The sequence below is a fragment of the Aphelocoma coerulescens genome, chromosome 27, assembly GCF_041296385.1.
Source record: "Aphelocoma coerulescens isolate FSJ_1873_10779 chromosome 27, UR_Acoe_1.0, whole genome shotgun sequence".
In the NCBI taxonomy this organism is placed as follows: Eukaryota; Metazoa; Chordata; class Aves; order Passeriformes; family Corvidae; genus Aphelocoma; species Aphelocoma coerulescens.
Window position 1 is genome coordinate 1,471,791 of NC_091040.1, and position 18,201 is coordinate 1,489,991.

Genomic DNA, 18,201 nt, shown 5'->3' on the forward strand with positions numbered 1-18,201 from the left:
GGGCCCCAGCACCCCTCGGTGCCACTTGGAGAGCGTCAGAGGCTGCAGGTCCTGGGGGAGCTCCGGGAGCTGCTGGGATCAGGATCGGGATCGGGATCGGGGCTGAGGCTCTGCAGAGCTGCAGGCCCTGGATTTGGGGATCTGCCATGGCACCGGCACCTGCAGGGAAACTGAGGCACGGGAAAACCTTCCTGATTGTGGGGTTTTCCTGGGATTCCTGAAGGGAAGGGGGCAGGGAAGGGCGCTGTCCCCCCAGAATCCGTCCTGGCTGGGAATGAAAGGGGGAATGATCAGCGGATTCCCGGCTGGCAGGGGCCCGAGCCGGAGGGACGGAGCTTCCTCGGGCTCCAGAGGGCCTCGGATCACCCGGAGCTTCCCGATGGATTCGGGCACAGGAGCAGAGAGAGATCCTGGGGAGAGCAGTGGATCCAATCCCGGGGAGAGCAGTGGATCCAATCCTGGGGAGAGCAGTGGATCCAATCCCGGGGAGAGCAGAGAGAGATCCCGGGGAGAGCAGTGGATCCAATCCCAGGAAGAGCAGAGGATCCCATCCCAGGGAGAGCAGTGGATCCAATCCTGGGGAGAGCAGAGAGAGATCCTGGGGAGAGCAGTGGATCCGATCCCGGGCAGAGCAGTGGATCCGATCCCAGGAAGAGCAGTGGATCCGATCCCGGGCAGAGCAGTGGATCCGATCCCAGGAAGAGCAGTGGATCCGATCCCGGGCAGAGCAGTGGATCTGATCCCAGGAAGAGCAGTGGATCTGATCCCGGGCAGAGCAGTGGATCCGATCCCAGGGAGAGCAGAGGATCCCATCCCGGGAAGAGCAGTGGATCCAATCCTGGGGAGAGCAGTGGATCTGATCCCAGGAAGAGCAGTGGATCCAATCCCGGGGAGAGCAGTGGATCCAATCCCGGGAAGAGCAGAGGATCCCATCCCAGGGAGAGCAGTGGATCCAATCCTGGGGAGAGCAGAGAGAGATCCTGGGGAGAGCAGTGGATCCGATCCCGGGCAGAGCAGTGGATCTGATCCCGGGCAGAGCAGTGGATCTGATCCCAGGAAGAGCAGTGGATCCGATCCCGGGCAGAGCAGTGGATCCGATCCCAGGGAGAGCAGAGGATCCCATCCCGGGAAGAGCAGTGGATCCAATCCTGGGGAGAGCAGTGGATCCGATCCCGGGGAGAGCAGTGGATCTGATCCCAGGAAGAGCAGTGGATCCAATCCCGGGGAGAGCAGTGGATCCGATCCCGGGAAGAGCAGTGGATCCGATCCCGGGAAGAGCAGTGGATCCAATCCCGGGGAGAGCAGTGGATCTAATCCTGGGGAGAGCAGTGGATCTGATCCCAGGAAGAGCAGTGGATCCAAGCCCAGGGAGAGCAGTGGATCTGATCCCGGGAAGAGCAGAGCAGTGGATCCCTTCCCCAGGGAGAGCAGTGGATCCCTTCCCCGGGAGCTCCCGGCACCATTCCAGGGAATCCCTGTGGGATTTTGTGCCAGCTGGGATCGCTGATATCCTGAAGGAATACCTGGAATAACCACCCAGGAGAGAGCAGGAAGCACCTTGGATTCGAGGTGGATCTGAGGTGGATTTAAGGTGGATCTGAGGTGGATTTAAGGTGGATTTGAGGTGGATTTGAAGCTCCACGTCCCCCTCAGCTGAGCTCCTGTCCCAGATCCGACACCGGGAGCGGGACTCGGACCCTTCCCACCCCTCAGGGAGAGGCTCAATCCCAAGGAAAAGGGATTTTGGCCCCTGGGAACGCCGGTGGGAGGTGGCTGAGCGCTGGAAGTGGGATTTTGGTTGGATTTCCTGCTTGGGTTTGGCCAAGGGAGTGTGAAAGGAGAAAATCCGTGGGAATAACAGGGATTAGATCCACCAGAATTCCATCCCTGCCTCTCCTGCTGCAGCTGCAATTCCCAGGAGGAATTTTCCATCCCTGCTTTGTTCATCCAGGCCCGGGGGGGACCCCCAGCAGCCCCAGAGGGGCTCGGTGGTGCCTCTCCAAGGGCGATCCGGGCGGGATTGAGGCGCTGGAAACGCTCCCGAGCTGAAGGGTTTGGGGACGGATTTATCCCTCAGGGCCAGGGCAGGATTTGGGCTATTCCATCCCTGCCTCCCAGGCCATTCCCAGCAGGAAAACCGGAGCCTGGGAGTCAGAATTCCAAGGAGAGGGGACGCAGCTGGGAATTCACCCAGGAACTCAACCAGGAACTTCTCAAATCCTTGGATTTGAGAAGGAAAAAAGGAAAAAAAAAAACAACCCAAAGCTGCTTGTTCCCCACTGAGGAGGAGTTTTCCTTTTCCTTTTCCTTTTCCTTTTCCTTTTCCTTTTCCTTTTCCATGCCCTGCAGGGTTGGAACAACTCCCTCCCATCCCCGCCGGATCTGGAGCTGCTCCTGCTGCTCGGATTCCCAGAATTCCACCCTAAAAGCCCCTCCGATCCCAAAGAAAACCCCACGAGGCAGCGCTGGGACAGTGAATAAGCCGTTTTTATTTTTGTCCTGTGCTCACAACAATCTCTCTTCTCTCCCTGACAGGTCACAGATCATTCAAAGCAACAAAGTTTTCTAAGAGGAAAAAAAGAAATAATTTAAAACACACGCACAGGGCTCTCCTCCCTCCCGAGCTCCTCCCCACATCCCCACTTGTGCTTCGTCTCTCCCACCTCCGCCACGCTCCAACCATTCCCAAAAACCTGGAAAACGCTCCCAAACCCCACACACATCCTCCCAGCGGGCTTTCCCTGCTGCCTTTCCAGCTGTGGGATGACCACCCTGGAAATTCCTCCGTGGATCCCGTGCACAGGACTGGCTCGGAAAAAGCCGGATTTGATTGGATTTTTTTTTTTTCCTTTTTTTTTTTTTTTTTTTGAATTTCTATTTTTTTTAATTTTTTTTTCTTCTTCTTTTTTTTTTTAATTATTTTTTTTCTTTTTTTTTTTTTTAATTTTTTTTTTTCTGGTTGCTGGTAAAGTCAGAACACTCCCAGCTGTGCTATATGGAAATACAGCTCTAGGATGGTCTCCGAGCTGGAGACCAGACAGTGATCAAGGCACTACCCCCACCCCCCTCCTGAAAACAAAGGAAGTCAGACCAACACCTATAGGGACAGAAGAGAATCCTATAATGTGATCACACGGTTACACGGAATTTTATGGCAAAAAGAGAACATTGAGCAGCTTTGAACGTTCGGGCTTCTCCTTTTTTTTTTTTGTGTGTGTGTTTTTTTTCTTTTTTTGTGGTTTTTTTTTTTTTTTGTATTTTTTAAGGGGGTTTTTTTGGGGGTGTTTTTTTTTTTTTGAAGCTTTTTCGTTTGGTTGCTTTTGTTTTACTCAACACAAGCACTTCTAGACCCTAAAAGGGATTGAGGAGAGGGAGGGGGGAAAAAAAATCGGGGCAGGAACCCCCTCCCCTCCCCCCCCCAAAAAAAAAAACCCAAGCGCGGTTACGGGACGCGGAACCTCCGGCATCATCGGGGTCCCAGCGCCCCCCCCTTGTGCTCTTGGCCGACCCAGGAGGGGCCTGGAGCCCCCCAAAATCCTCCCTGGGAGAAGCCGGGGGCGGCGTGCGGGCTCCGAGGGCGCCGGGGACGCGGCTCCTGCTGCTGCTCCTTCCCCCGCTCCAGCCCCGCTCCTCCCTCCCTTCCCCATCCCCAAGCTCCTCGTGGCTCCCCCCTCGCTGGCCTTCTTTGGCTCCCGGGGATGGTTTTGTGGCCCCCAGAGGCAGCTGAGAGCTGCCTCGGGCTGGGAAGGGTTAATGGAAGTCACGCCACTGCTGTGTCTCCACGTGTGCACTGGGCTGATGGGATCGAGGAAGGGATGGTGGATAAATCTGGAATCGGAGTCGGATCTCACACACACACACACACGCACACACCGATGGCAAAAAACGGGGAAAAAGGAAAAGGAGGGGAAAAAAAAAAAAGAAAAGAAAGAAAGCCCAAAAAATAAAACTTAAACAAAGAAAAAAAGGAAAAGGGGGAAAAATAAAAATAAAAACAACCAACTACCTGAAATCACAGAACTTTGGAAGTTCAGAAAAACGTCTCTCCTATAACTTGTTTTGAAGTCCGTTCACTTAAATCTTTTTTTTTTTTCTTGTTTGTTTTCCTCTTATTTAAAGCCAGTTCCTAACAGTAGTTTGTTTTTTGTTTTTTTTTTTTTTTTGTGGGGTGTTTTTTTTTTTTGTATATTTTTTTGTTTTGTTTTGTTTTCCACCTCTTTGCCAACCTCCCCAGCAGCAGCAGCAGCGATGCCAAGCTCGTCCCTGCTCTCCCAGGATCCCCGGGGATGTGGGGTGGTGGCAGCCGGGCCGGGGCTCCATCCATCCTCTCCCCCCCCCGGGGCCCGCAGCGGCTCCCGCAGCGGCTCCCGCAGCGTCCCCCGCACTCGCCGCCGCCGCCGCCGCTCCCGCGCGTGGTTCGAGAAGATAGAATCGGATAAGAAGGCATCAAAGTTCCCTCCGCAAGCACTTCCAGGCTCAGCCCTTCTCCCAGTTCCTTTGGCAGTGCTGCCGCTGCCTTCACTTCCTCCTGTCCTTCTGCTTGCGCTCCTGGCGCCGCGCTTGGGGCTCGGCGGCGGCGGCGGCGGCGTTGGGCGCGCGGGGGATCAGCAGCACGCTGCCGTCGCTGCCGTACTGCAGCGCGTACTGGCTGGGCGAGTAGGGCCGCCCCTGCTCGTCCCGCAGCCGCCCGAACACCTCCTGGTACAGGCTCTGCACCTTCTGCTTCATCTGCCGGATGGATTTGAGGAACTCCACCTTCTCCCTGAGCAGTTTGGACTTGTCGCGCTGCAGGTCCTCCACGTCGCGTTCCAGGTTGAGGATGGTGTCCAGTTTCCTCTTGCGGCAGTTCTGGGCGGCCATCTTGTTCTTGCCGCGCCGGCGGATGTCGCGGATGAGGCTGAGCTGGGCCTCGCTCAGCTGGTACTTGGACAGGAGCTCGTTGAACTCCTCCACGGGCAGGTTGATGATCTTGTCGTTGGTGAAGGGGATCTTCATGGCCCTGGCGCGGTGCTCGTCGCGGCTCAGCTGCTTGTCCAGGAATTCGGACGGTTTCTCCTTGCCGCTCTTCTTGCCGGCGCTGGGCGCTTTGGGCTCCTCGGGGTCCAGGGCGCCCGGGGCCATGTTGTAGGTGTGGTTGTGGCCAACGTGCTCCAGGTAAGGCAGGTAGTGGAGCTGCGCCGGGTCCTGGTAGCTCATGCGGCAGAACTTGCTGTACTCTGGCTGGTATCCAACCGCCCCTTCCGCTTCCTCAAAGTCCACGTTCTCCGAGTCCGAGCTGTAGCCCACGGCGCCTTCCTCAGAAAACGAGGAGGAGGAAGAGGACGAAGAGGAAGAGGACGAGGAGGACGAGGCTTCTGAGCTGCTCAGCGACGCGGGACTGTGGCCAGAATCCAGGGAAAGACCTGAGTCGGAGTCAAACTCCTCTTCCAGCTGCGAGGCCTGCACGGGGTTGAAGCCCTCCTCGATGGCCAAGTCCATCAGGCTGATCTCATCCAACATGGCCTCGTCCAGGAGCCCTCCCAGGGGGTCGGGCAGCTCGGGCCCGGCCGTCTCGTTGCCCGTGCTGTTCATCTGGGGCGGGAAGAAGATCCCGCTCAGGTTGGTGGAGCCGAAGGTGCTGTTGAGGCCGGTGGAGTTGTCCGGCGCCAGCTGCAGCAGGGCCGAGCCGCCCGCCATGGAGGGGCTCTCGATGTCGGAGCTGAAGAGGGAGAAGTCCTGGGAGCAGCTGCCCAGCGAGGCCTGATGCAGGCTCACGTTCTGGTTGATGGGGGTGCCGGGGGCCAGGCTGTAGTTGGACGTCAGGAGGTCCCCGCCGGTGCCGCCGTAGAGGCTCTCGGCGCTCGTGCTGTTCACCTCCATGGCCTGCAAGAGACGCGGGAGCAGCTCGGTGGAGGAGCTCCGGTGCCAAGGACGCTTCCAGATCCCACGGCAGGAGCTCTCCCCGTGCAGCTGCGGCGTCACCGCGGTGTCACCGCAGCGCCAGGGCCGTCCCCAAGCCGTGACCGTCCAGGAACCGCCCGAATTCGCGGAGCAGCGCGGCCGCAGCTGGAGGGACAAAGCCCCTCCTGGAGCTCACCTGCATCTCCATGATGGACATGAGGTCCTGCCACTGCTGCTCCAGGTCGAAGGGCGACTCTGTCTCGGCCAGGAGAGGGGACAGCAGGCTGGGGGGGCTGCCCGGGGCCCGGCTCTGCCCGGGCACGGCTTCGCTCAGGGCGGAGACATCCGCAGCTGGGAACTGAGCACGTGAGGGAGTCAGGGCTGGGCGCCTGGGGATCCTCAGGGATGGTCAGGGGTGCCCAGGGATGGTCAGCAATGCCCAGGGATGCTCAGGGATGCAGCCACCCCCCAGCCCAGCGCCCTTCCTGCCCGCTTTGCCACGAACTAATGAGGAGCAAATCCAGGAGGCTTTAATTAATCGCAGCCCCCCCCTCGCCGGGTGGTTTCGCAGGATGCCTGGAGCCTCCTGGAGCAGCCAAACCCAATTTGCTGCTGCGGGAGAAGCGCGGGAGGCACCGAAATCCCGGTGAGCCAGGAGGGCAAAACCTTGGGATCCACCCCAGGCGCTCACCTCGGAATTCTCCCCAAAAGGGAAGGTGGCCTCCAGCAGCCTAAGGCACTCCTCCAAGGACAGGGCTGTCTGATCCTCCGCACCGGGCACCTGGTGGGGAAGGAAACACAAGGAATGGGAGCGGCGGCGGCATTTGGGATTTGGGATCTGGGAGGTGGTGCTGAGGAACGAGCTCCCCTTCCAGCAGGGCTTTAGCACAGCGCATCCAAAAAAGAGCCAGAGGCCCCACCCAGTGCTCCTTCGCAGGCTCCATCCTCCCGCTCCGGGCAACGGGAAAGCGCCGCCGCCGCCGCTCCCGGCCAGCTCCCGTTCCCTCCTGCCACGCAAGGACTCGGCGCGGGCCAGGGTGACTCTGCGGCTGCCCAAAGCCCGAGGACGTGCGGGGACGCGGCCGGCCCTGCCCAGATCCTGCTGCCCACCTGGGCAAACCCTGCTGCTGCTGCTGCTGCTGGGAACAGCCCCTGCACCGGCACCGGCACCGGCACCGGCAGCGCCGGAGGGCCCCGGGGCTCCCCGGGAGCGCAGCCCCCAGCCCGGCCGGCCCAGGGGTGTTACCTGCGCTGGGAAACTCTCCCCGGTCTCTCCATCAACTAGCGGGATTCTATCCAAGACCTCATTCCCTGCACTCCTCCAGCTGTCCCCGCGCTCCCTCCCATCGCTCAGCTCTTTGTCCACTTCGCTCTCTTTCTGACGGTGGCTGTAGTCAAAAATCTCTCGCCCAGCGCCGAGATCAATATCCTGTCTCCACAGGATGTCAATCAAATCGATGTCCTGCAAGACAGACCACATTTCCTTCAGCCCCTGACCTGGGGGTGGGGAGGGGTCCCCACCCAGCGGCCCCTCCCGAGGGACCCCCCGCCCGGTGCCCGGCCCGCAGCCCACCCGCTGGGCCCCCCTCCGCCGCCGCTGCCGCCGCCGCTGCTGCCGGGGCTCCGGGGCCCCGCGGGCCGGCCGGGAGCGGCTCTGCGGGCTCCGCATGGCCGGCGCTGCCCTGCCCGCCGCCCATGGCCGCCCGCCCGCCGCCGGGGGAGGCGGCAGGGGCCGCCCGGGCCCGCGTCGCGGCGGTGGCTGCGCCGTGCCCGCCTTGCATCAGCCCGTGGTGCCATCCCGGCCATTTGCATAAGGGGTGGGGTGGCAGGAAAATCCCCGCATTCCCACCCACCTGATGCAACTTGAGCCGCCGCCGCCGCCGGGCCCCCTGCCCGCTCCCCGCCGCCACCGGGCTGCCCGCAGCCCCCACCCCCCCCCCCCTACCGGGCACTCCCCCGCAGTACCCCCCCGGTGCTCGGGGCGGCCCCGGTACCTTTCTCATGTCCCCAGCTGCCGCCCGGGCCGCGGCGCACGCCGATCATGGTCCCCGGGGGAGGAAGAAGAGGAGGAGGAGGAGGAGGAGGAGGCGGCGGCGGGGCGGGCTGGCCGGGGCGCGGCGCCGCGCACGCATCGCCGGCCGGGGCGGCGGCGGCGGCGGCGGCGGCGGTGGCGGGGGGAGCCGCGCTCCGCTCCGCCCCACCGGCCACAGGTGCCCGCGCGGCCCCGCTGCGGCGGCAGCAGCAGCAGCCGCCCCCCGCCCCCGGTGCGGCGGATGCTGCTGTGGCTGCGGCGGCCCCCGGGCGGCGGGGCCGGGAGGGGCTCGGCGGGGCTCGGGAGGGGCTCGGGAGGGGCTCGGCGGGGCCGCCCCCCCCCCCCCCCACACCCCACCCCTCCCTCCCCCCGCCGTTCCCGGCTGCGGCGGCCGCCAAGCCCCGCCCCCTCCGCCAGGCCCCGCCCCCTCCCCGCCGGGATGCGGCGCTCCCGGGCCCCGCCCCGTCCGCCGACGGCCCCGCCCCGCCCCGGGCGGTGGCCGCGGCCAATCAGCGCTAACGGGGGCCGCCGCCCTGACCAATCAGCGCCGGCGGGGGCCGCCCGCTCAGCCAATCAGCGCCCGCGCGGCGCCCACCGGGCCGCGCCCCCGCCCTGGCGCAGCGGGGCCGCCCCCCCCCCTCCCCCCCTCCTTCCCCGCCCCGCCCGCAGCGCACCGGGAATGGGGAGGGGGGGGAAGGGAACGCCGGGACCCCCGGGCGGGGAGCGGACACAGCCCGGGGTCACCTTGGCTCCGTCCCCCGGGACAGCCCGGCCCGGAGTGCGCGACCCCCGCTGAGCCCCCCCCCCCCCCGTCCTCCTACCCCAGCTGAGCCTCGCCCCGGGCACGCCCCGGCCCCGGTAACCACAGCCCCCGGGAGCCGCGGCCAAGTGTAAGGAGATCCCCCGGAGGTGGGGGTGGGGGTCACGGCGCTGAGCCCCCGCAGCTCATCACATGCTCCACGTATTTTTATCCTCGTGTTGTGGAAACGGCCCCGGGCACGGAGCCTCCGCCGCCCTCCCCACCCCCAATGCTGCAGAGGGAAGCGCTGGGATTTAATCCCAGCTTTGTCTTTAGCCCGACAACCGCCCCGGCTCAAAATGGGCATTTTTTTATCCGTGGGATAAAAATCAGTGGATTTCATAATTCGCCTGAACCCCCCCACCCCCCCCCCCCACCTTCCCCCTTCCCCCCCTCGCCGGGTGCTGCAACGCCCCAAAAAAAAAAAAAAAAAGAAAAAAAATTAAAAAAAATAAAACCCCGCACAGCATTCCCGGGGCGAGTTCCAGCTTCCCAAAATTATTTATATTGCCCGTATTCCCCCGGCAAGGTCGCGCCTGGCCCGCACAACCCACCGGGAGTCGCAACGTGCCAGGAAAAGTCATGGAAAAATTTCCAGGCCGGCCCCGGAGCCCATCTGCAGCTCCATCCCCGCCCGGCCCGGACACGGCGGGATGGAGGGAGAGCCCTGCAGGTGCTCCCGAGGAGCCGCAGAGCTGCCGGGATATTCCCGCTGGGACGATTTGCGGCTGCTCCGAGTTTCCCGTGGAGTCGGGGTGAAAAATGCCACCCCAAAAATTAAAAATTTAAAAAATAAAAAAAAAACAACCAAAAAATGAAGAGTGGGAGCAGCGAGCTGGAGGAGGAGGGCGCCGGGATGGTGTGAGGGAGTGACGTGGGAGCCAGACGGGATTTCCTGGAGCCACAACGGCCTCCCCCCCCTCCTGTCCAGGCAGGGTTTGGGGGGAAAACACGGAAAACTGAGCCCTGGGGAGCAGCAGGGATGTGGGAACCGCCGGGAGCGGGGAAGGTGCAGCCGCAGATCTCCCCCAGCCGGGGCTGCCAGCACATCCAGGCCCATGGAGGCCTCTGGAAAACGGCAGCTCCCGGCCTCTCCCTTCCCAAATCCCCCCCCCAAAACCCGATCCCTGCTTCCTTGTGCCGCACTGGGATCAGACTCAGCCGGGAATGCCAGAGTGGGGAAGGGCGGCCGAGGCTCTGGGAGTGACCTTGCACAAGGCACTCCAGCCGAGCCTTCGCCATTCCCGAGGCCGGGAATCGCCTCCCTCCATCCCCAGGGAAGCAGCACAAGCTCGGCCTCGTGTCCCGTGTCCCTCTGGCACCTCCAAGGTCGCCGGCTGCCAACCCAGAGCGGGATTTTCCCCCCGGATCCCGCAGCCCTCCGGAGCCGGGAGACCCCTGCGGGCAGGGAAAACCCGCAGGGAAAACCCGCAGGGAAAAGCGGGACAGAATTCCCAGGGCAGCATCCCTCTGCTCCTGCATCACCTCCAGCCCCGGAACAACCTCCAGCTTTGTCTCTGCGGCGCTCCCAGCGCTTCCCACACCCATTCCCACACCCCGTTCCCGATCCCTGCCTGCTGCTGCACCACATGACAGCGGCTCCCGGCATCCCGCTGCTCTCCGGGCAGCTGGCACCGCTCAAATCCCGCTTTTCCAGGGCCAGGCGGGATTTGGGAGGTGCCAGAGCGATGCTGGAAGGACCCAAGGCTGGGAATCAGCACTGACACCCCTGTTCCATAGCCCTGGAAGGACCTAAGGCTGGGAATCAGCACTGACACCCCCATTCCATAGCCCTGGAAGGACCCGAGGCTGGGAATCAGCACTGACACCCCCGTTCCATAGCCCTGGAAGGACCCGAGGCTGGGAATCAGCACTGACACCCCCGTTCCATAGCCCTGGAAGGACCCGAGGCTGGGAATCAGCTCTGACACCCCCTCTACAACCCTGGAAGGACCCAAGGACATGGATCAGCACTGACAGCCCCTCTCCATGGCCCTGGAAGGACCTGAGGCTGGGAATCAGCACTGATAACCCCATTCCATGGCCTTGGATCACCACTGACAATTCCATTCCTCTACCCTGGAAGGACCCGAGGACATGGATCACCACTGACACCCCCTCTACAACCCTAAAAGGACCCAAGGATGTGGATCAGCACTGACAACCCCACTCCATAATCCTGGAAGGACCCAAGGCTGGGAATCAGCACTGACACCCCCTCTACAATCCTGGAAGGACCTGAGGACATGGATCACCACTGACCACCCCCATTCCTTGACCCTGGAAGGACCCAAGGCCATGGATCAGCCCTGGAAGGTCCTGAGGTTGGGAATCACCGCTGACCACCCCCATTCCATGACCCTGGAAGGACCCAAGGCTGGGAATCACCACTGACACCCCCTCTACAATCCTGGAAGGACCTGAGGACATGGATCACCACTGACCACCCCCATTCCTTGACCCTGGAAGGACCCAAGGCCACAGACCAGCCCCCCAAGACCCCCCGGGAGCCTCGGATGTGCCGTGCCAAAGGCAGCCCTGCCACAACCACAGCAGCAGCTCCGGGGCCTGGAATTCCATCCCAGCCTTCCCAAAGGTTGTGGCTCGAGCAGGAAAAGCAAATCCAGCTGCCAGTCCAGCTCTCCCAGGCCGGCTGGGGAGGAAAAGCGAGCGAGGAACGAGCTCCTGGCAGGGCTCCAGCCCAGTAACCCAACCACCAGCTCCACACCTGGGCCGGGGCTCTTTCCCAACGCTCCTGTTTATTTCCCAGCTGGATTGATCTCGGTTTCCCAATCCCGAGTCACGAGGGGTCGGGGGGAAGGGTGGGGAGCCCCCAACCCCCTCCCCCTCCTTTCACTGCTCCTTTCAAGGCAGACAAAAAGGGAAAATCAGCCCGGAATTACCCCCGGAGCGCTGAAACCCAGCCCCGTGCTCCTCCAGGATTGCGACATTCCCGAGCAGGGACAGCTTTTCCCAACAGCCAAACACGCACAACATCCAAACTTCTGCTCGCTGGGAGCTCAAAACCTCCCTTCAAACAGCAAAAAAAAAAAAAAACCCCAAAACAACCCCTTTTTTTCCTACCTCCTTAGTCAGATCTCCATTCCCAGGCGCTGCCACAGCTCCCAAATCTTCCAGCTCTTCCCCAAATCCCTGCTCAGCTCCGCTCTCCCTCACGCCGCCGCCGTCGCCCGCGCCGCCATCCTGCAGCCCGCTCCCGGCGCCGGGCTGGCCTCCGGACACGGATCCTTCGGGATCTCTGTGCACCAACCAGGCACTGACCTCAGTGCTGGGCACCTGGAACCTGTCCAGAGCCCTCACCTGGCTGAGCAAGCGGCGGGCGGTGAAGTAATAGTCCAGCTCGACGCTTTTTGGGTGGATGCCATATCCGTCCAAGGTGTTCCTCAGGTTGTGGAACTGCGTCTGGGTGTAGGCAGAGCTCTGGCCCAGGATGATCTCCCGCAGAGGAGGGAGCTGGGAGTTCAGGTAGGTGTCCACGTCCACGCGGACGCCGATGAGGCTGAGCAGGATGGTGAACTGGATGAGGCCTTCGGTGAAGTATTTCTTCAGAGAGAGCATTTCTGGAAGGGAGGGAAAAAGAAGGGAGAAGGGAGGTTGGGAATGGACGACAGCAAGGAGGTGGTGGTGGTGGTGGGTGAAGGCTGCACGCAACAGGTTGGGTGGGTTTGGCTTGGCTGTGCCCCACCTTCCAACAGAATCGGGGCAGAGCTAAAAAACGGGGTTGAAGTTTTTTACAGAGTGCTCCCAAGCTTTTGAGTTCAACGGGGCTGGGGTTTTCCTGGCAAAAAAGCAGGGAATTGGTGCCCGGAGAAAGCGGAGGAAATCAAAGGTTTCAACGGGATAAAAGCTTAGAGAACGCTCAAAAGGCTTTGAGTTCAACAGGGCTGGGTTTTCCTCGGGAAAAAAAAAAAAAAATCAGGAAATTGGCGCGTGGAGAAATGGAGAAAATCAAAGGTTTAAACCTCGAGAAGCACCGAACTCTCCCCAGCAGCTCCACCCTCGCCTTCCCTTTTGTTTTTATCCCACAGACCACGCGGAGACGCGGAATTCCACGCGACTTACTGTCCGAAAACTCCACATACAGCGACTTCCTCTCTCCCCCCACAGCTCCCCACGCTCCGGGACGGCGTCTGCTCCCTCCAACAGCTCCTCCTTCCCCTCTCCGGCTCCTCTTCCCTTCCCTCTTCTGCTCGCGACGCTTTTTTGAAGGAGCCTTTTATGAGTCAAAGGTCCCGACCATGGGAAGGTCCAAAGACTCCTCCGCTCCCGGCTGCGATTTCATCAGCAGCTGAAATGTAACCAGAGAGCAAACACGGTAACGCCGAGGCACCACCCTGCACATGGCCCTGCTGCTGCCCAGCGCCTTCCCCACGCGCGGGGCCCCGGGAAAACGAGGGAATTTCGCTGGAATTGCCCATTTTCCTGCCGCACGCCCGCCTCGGCCGAGTTACCTTCGGCGACAACATTGTCCACGCTTCCCCTGCCCGAGCTATTCTTAGGCTGCTGCGTCAACTTCCCGCTCTCTGAAGGAATCCGGCTCCCTTTCCCTCCTCAGCCGGGCCAGGGGTTTTCCATAAAACACCGGGAACGCTCCCGGGCCCGCCCCGCTCCGAGCTCCCCCAGCGCGCCGGGGCGGCTCCCGCTGTGCGGGGAGAAGCGCCCAGGCCCTGAGTGGGAGAGGAGGGGGATCCCGAGCCCCGAGGGGGTTTTGGGGGGGGGGGGATCCCCGATTTTTGGGGGTCCCCAATGGGGGCCACGTGCGCTCCCCGTTCCCCTTTCCCGGGGGCCCTTTAAGACCCCGCGCGCCCCACGTGACCCTACACCCCCCCCCCCCGTGGCCACGTGACCCCGCCCCACCCGCGCGCGCGCTCCCGCGGCCTCGCCGCTCCCCTCAGCGCCGCCCGCCCCGCGCCCTCCCGCGCACGCCGCCGCCACCCCCGCGCCCTCCGCCCGCCGTCCCGGACCCTCCGCCACCGTTCCGCCCCCGCCGGTACCCGCCGGGCTCCGCCGCCGCTCCGGCCCCGCCGCCGCCGCCGCCGGCGCCGCTCCCGCTCCCCGCCCCGGCCCAGCCGCCCCCCCCCCCCGCCCGCCTCGCGCGGCGCCGCCGCCAATCACCGCCCGCCGGAGGGAGGCGGGAGCAGGGAGAGGCCCAATGGGAGGCGGGCGGCCGAGCTTTGCTCCCACCCCCCTGCGCTGCTTTGATTGGCAGGAGGATCGGCCAATGGGCATGCGGGGAGGTGCGGGCGGCCCTCGCGCTCGGCGCGGCTGAGCCAATGGGGAAGGAGGAGCGCGGCAGCGCGGCCCGCCCCGCTCTGCGGCAGGTGGACAGCGCGCCCGCCCAATGGCGCGCGAAGCCTCCGCTGAGTGACAGCGGCGCCCACCAATGAGGCGACGCGCAGGAACCCGCGCGGTTGAGTGGCAGCGGCGCGCACCAATCGCTGCAGGGCGGCGGCACCGCCCCTTGGCTCCGCAGCGGTTGCCGTGGCAACGGGCGCCCCGGGCCTTCAGCGGGGTGAGGCTGCCATGGCGGGGCCGCCACCGCCCCGCGGCTCCCCGGTGACCCCGGACCCCCGGCGGGGCTCTGAGGAGCCGCACAGCGGCGGGGAGGTGGTTCCGAGGTGGCTCCTCAGCCTTGTTTCCCTCTGGAACATCCCGGGGCCCACCCCGGGCCGCCACAGGCCCTGGGGACGGTGATGCCGGTGAACGTCCCCCGTCCCCGCGGGGCCCCTGGGCCACCTGCAGACACCGGGGAGGGAGATTTGGGGGGGTGCTGCCCACCCTGGGTAGGAGATTTGGGGCGCTGCCACCTCGATGGCCCCCGCGGGGACGCAGGGACAGCGCCGGCCTCGCCCAGGGCCGATGTTCGGTGATTTTGGGATGGTCAGAAGGTGAGGGCCAGGCTGTGACTCTTCTCAACCCTCTCAGGTGCCCAAGAATCTCCTCCAGGCCGGGATCTCCTGCTGGATCTGTAGGAAAAGAGGTGGAAAAGCGCTGTTGGCATCAGGCCCTGTCCTTTCCTTCCCCTTCCTGGGTCATCGACCCCTAATCCACCCCAAAACCCCATAACCCCATAACCTACTTCAATGACCACGGAGCAGGGTTCAAACCCGGCACCTGTGAGGTCGTTCACCCTTTCCCACATCGATCCGTGATCCCTGTGGGATTCCTGCCCGCCCCTGAGCCCAAATCCTGCCCAAATCCTGCCCAAATCCGTGCCAGCGGCTGGGAGGCACAGGCAGCACCACCCAGACCCTGCTGTTCCCGCAGGTGGAAATCCCAGACACCTCTTCCCTGCCCCAGAAACCTGCCGGGACAAACAGGATGCCAGAGACAATGGTTCATCCAAGGGAAAAAAAAAAAACCAACAAACAACATGGAAAAATCGTGGCGGGGCCAGGTTGGCCAGGTTCTCCCAGGTTTTCCGAGGGTTTTCCAGGCTGTGTGTGCCCTCCCCAAAAACCTGGAGAACCCCAATGTTGAGGGCAGGGATGAGTCCAGGGAGGCAGGGATACACCCAGGGACACGGGGAGCTGTTTGGGAGGCTGGAATTGCCCGGATCCCAGAGATTTTGGGTCGTGCCTTGGCTCTGCCACGGCTGCTCCCTCTCCCTAATCTCCTCCTGGAAAAGAGCCCATGGAACACCCTCTGGAGCCGGGGTGTGCCCGGCCCACGCCGTGCCACAGCCGGGAATTTCCACGGGCACGGCCCTGCCGGGAGAGGAGCCCCCGAATTCCGGGCTGGCCCTTGGCCCACAGCACCTGGAGCGGGATATTTGGGGGTGTTTTCTACCCTCAACCTTCCCTGGGTTGGATTTTGGGGGTGTTTTAAACCCTAAAATCTCCTTGGGTTGGATTTTGGGGGTGTTTTCCACCCTAAACTGTCCTTGGATTGGATTTTGGTGTTGTTTTCCACCCCAAAGCCCCACAGACCTGGATTCTGGGGGTGTTTTCCACCCTAAAACCTCCCTGGGTTGGATTTTGGGGTTGTTTTCCACCCCAAAGCCCCACAGACTTGGATTCTGAGGGTGTTTTCCACCCTAAAACCTCCTTGGATTGGATTTTGGGGGTGTTTTTCACCCTAAAACCTCCTTGGATTGGATTTCGGGGTTGTTTTCCACCCTAAGCCCTCCCTGGACTGGATTTTGGGGGTGTTTTCCACCCTAACCCCCCCCCCCGATTGGATTTTGGGGGTGTTTTAAACCCTAAAATCTCCTTGGGTTGGATTTTGGGGATGTTTTCCACCCTAAACCTTCCCTGGATTGGATCTTGGGGGTGTTTTCCACCTGAAACCCTCCCTGGGATGGATTTTGGGGGTGTTTTCCACCCTGAGTCAGATTTTGGGGGTGTTGCCCACCCTAAACCCTCCCTGGGTTGGATTTTGGGGGTGTTTTCTACCCTAAAATCTCCTTGGGTTGGATTTCGGGGGTGTTGCCCACCCAGGTTGAAGATTTGTGGGTGTTTTCCACCCCAAAGCCCCCCAGACCTGGATTTTGGGGTTGTTTTCCACCCCAAAGCCCCCAAACCTGGATTTTGGTGCTGTTTTCCACCCCACAGCCCCCCAGACCTGGATTTTGGGGGTGTTTTCCACCCCAAAGCCCCCCAGACCTGGATTTTGGGGTTGTTTTCCACCCCAAAGCCCCCAAACCTGGATTTTGGGGGTGTTTTCCACCCCACAGCCCCCCAGACCTGGATTTTGGGGTTGTTTTCCACCCCAAAGCCCCCAAACCTGGATTTTGGGGGTGTTTTCCACCCCACAGCCCCCCAGACCTGGATTTTGGGGGTGTTTTCCACCCCACAGCCCCCCAGACCTGGATTTTGGGGTTGTTTTCCACCCCACAGCCCCCCAGACCTGGATTTTGGGGGTGTTTTCCACCCCAAAGCCCCCCAGACCTGGATTTTGGGGTTGTTTTCCACCCCAAAGCCCCCAAACCTGGATTTTGGCGGTGTTTTCCACCCCAAAGCCCCCCAGACCTGGATTTTGGGGTTGTTTTCCACCCCAAAGCCCCCAAACCTGGATTTTGGCGGTGTTTTCCACCCCAAAGCCCCTAAACCTGGATTTTGGGGGTGTTTTCCACCCCAAAGCCCCCAAACCTGGATTTTGGTGCTGTTTTCCACCCCACAGCCCCCCAGACCTGGATTTTGGGGTTGTTTTCCACCCCAAAGCCCCCCAGACCTGGATTTTGGGGTTGTTTTCCACCCCAAAGCCCCCCAGACCTGGATTTTGGAGTTGTTTTCCACCCCAAAGCCCCCAAACCTGGATTTTGGCGCTGTTTTCCACCCCAAAACCCCCCCAAAGTTGGAGATTTGGGGCTGTTCCCCCCCCCCCCCCCCAGGTTTCCCACTGGGGCCGAATCCCTTCAGGGCTTTATCCTGGCCCCGGTTCCCCGTTCCCTTTTCCATGGGGTGTCCTGGCAGCCCCCCAAACCCCTCCCTCGCCTCCCCGGGGCCGTGGGCAGCTTCCAGCCGGGAATCCGAGCCGGGCTGCCCCTCTCTCAGGTTATTTTTAGTGTCCCCCAGGACTATTTGTGGCCCTGGCCCCGTCCCCGTGCCCACCTCGTGCCGGTGATGGGGGAGGGCGCGGAGCCCCTTCCCCACTTTTATCCTCCCCCAGGAAAACGCTCCAGCCCCAAAGATTAAAGCCAACGAGGCAAGATTTGGGTGCAGCGGGTGAAAATTCCAGGCTGGGAGAGGTCAGGGAATGGCAGCAGGGGGCTGGGATTTATTTGGGATGGATCCAGGAGCCCCTTCCCAGCTCTGGGATCCGCCCCCAGCCTTGATAATATCCAGGGAATAATTAGGCGCTAATGAAGTTTATCCTTCCTGCTCATTCCCAGCTGGATCCAACCCAAATCCAACTTTTTCCTGCCCAATCCAGGGTCGGGGTGGAGGATCCCCCGTTCCCCCCATGGATGTTCCCTACAGACGCCCCCAAATTTGGGAAACTCAGCCTGAGGACACCCCCACATTGGGATCAACCCCGTCCTGGGAAACCCCAGCCCTACAGACCCCCCCCTCCCCCAAAACGCAGCTCGGGGACCCCCCCCACCCCAATTTGGGATCACCCCCTTTTTGGGAACCCCCACCCACCTCGGGATCGCCCCTTTCCCGGGTAACCCCAACCCTACAGAGCCCCCCCAGGCTGGCACAGCCTGTCCAGTGCCCTCCACCCCTCCCCGGGACCCCCAAAGTCCCTCCCGGGACCCCCCAAAATCCCTCCCCGTTCCCCCCAAAGCCGCGGCCCCAGCGCGGCTCTTTCCCGACGCTCCTTGCGGCACCGCGCCTTTATTTGCATAGCCCCGCCCCTCGCCGCATCACCACTCCCTTATAAGGTAAATGACCACGCCCACTCCGGTTTAGCCCCGCCCCCTCCCGCCCCGCCCCAGCGCGCGCATTCGCGGTCCTGCAGCGCCACCTGCCGGCGGCTCTGGGGCAGCGCGCGCGGCCCCGCCCGGAGCGCCCCAAACCGGGAC

At 62.3% G+C, this 18,201-nt stretch overlaps 1 protein-coding gene across 2 annotated transcripts; it reads right to left on the reverse strand.

Moving 5' to 3' along the window:
- Positions 1-2,466: 2,466 nt before the first annotated feature.
- NFE2L1 (NFE2 like bZIP transcription factor 1) lies at positions 2,467-12,878 on the reverse strand. 2 transcript variants are annotated; one of them, XM_068996238.1, is made up of 6 exons: positions 12,795-12,878; positions 11,796-12,292; positions 7,127-7,342; positions 6,572-6,661; positions 6,077-6,238; positions 2,467-5,862 (listed from the first exon to the last, which is right to left on the reverse strand). In XM_068996238.1, the coding sequence occupies exons 2-6, from the start codon at positions 12,288-12,290 to the stop codon at positions 4,519-4,521; spliced, it is 2,307 nt and encodes a 768-aa protein (XP_068852339.1). In that variant the 5' UTR covers positions 12,291-12,292; positions 12,795-12,878; the 3' UTR covers positions 2,467-4,518. The 2 variants fall into 2 exon arrangements, with proteins under 2 accessions (XP_068852339.1, XP_068852340.1); XM_068996239.1 differs by lacking the exon at positions 7,127-7,342.
- Between the last annotated feature and the right edge of the window lie 5,323 nt (positions 12,879-18,201).

Excerpts from the sequence above, each read along its gene's own strand:
- NFE2L1 (XM_068996238.1), bottom strand. The coding sequence starts at position 12,290 with ATGCTCTCTCTGAAGAAATACTTCACCGAAGGCCTCATCCAGTTCACC. Across the intron at positions 6,239-6,571 it reads CTTTTGGGGAGAATTCCGAG|TTCCCAGCTGCGGATGTCTC; the intron begins GTGAGCGCCTGG and ends TCACGTGCTCAG. Across the intron at positions 5,863-6,076 it reads TGTCCATCATGGAGATGCAG|GCCATGGAGGTGAACAGCAC; the intron begins GTGAGCTCCAGG and ends CGTCTCTTGCAG.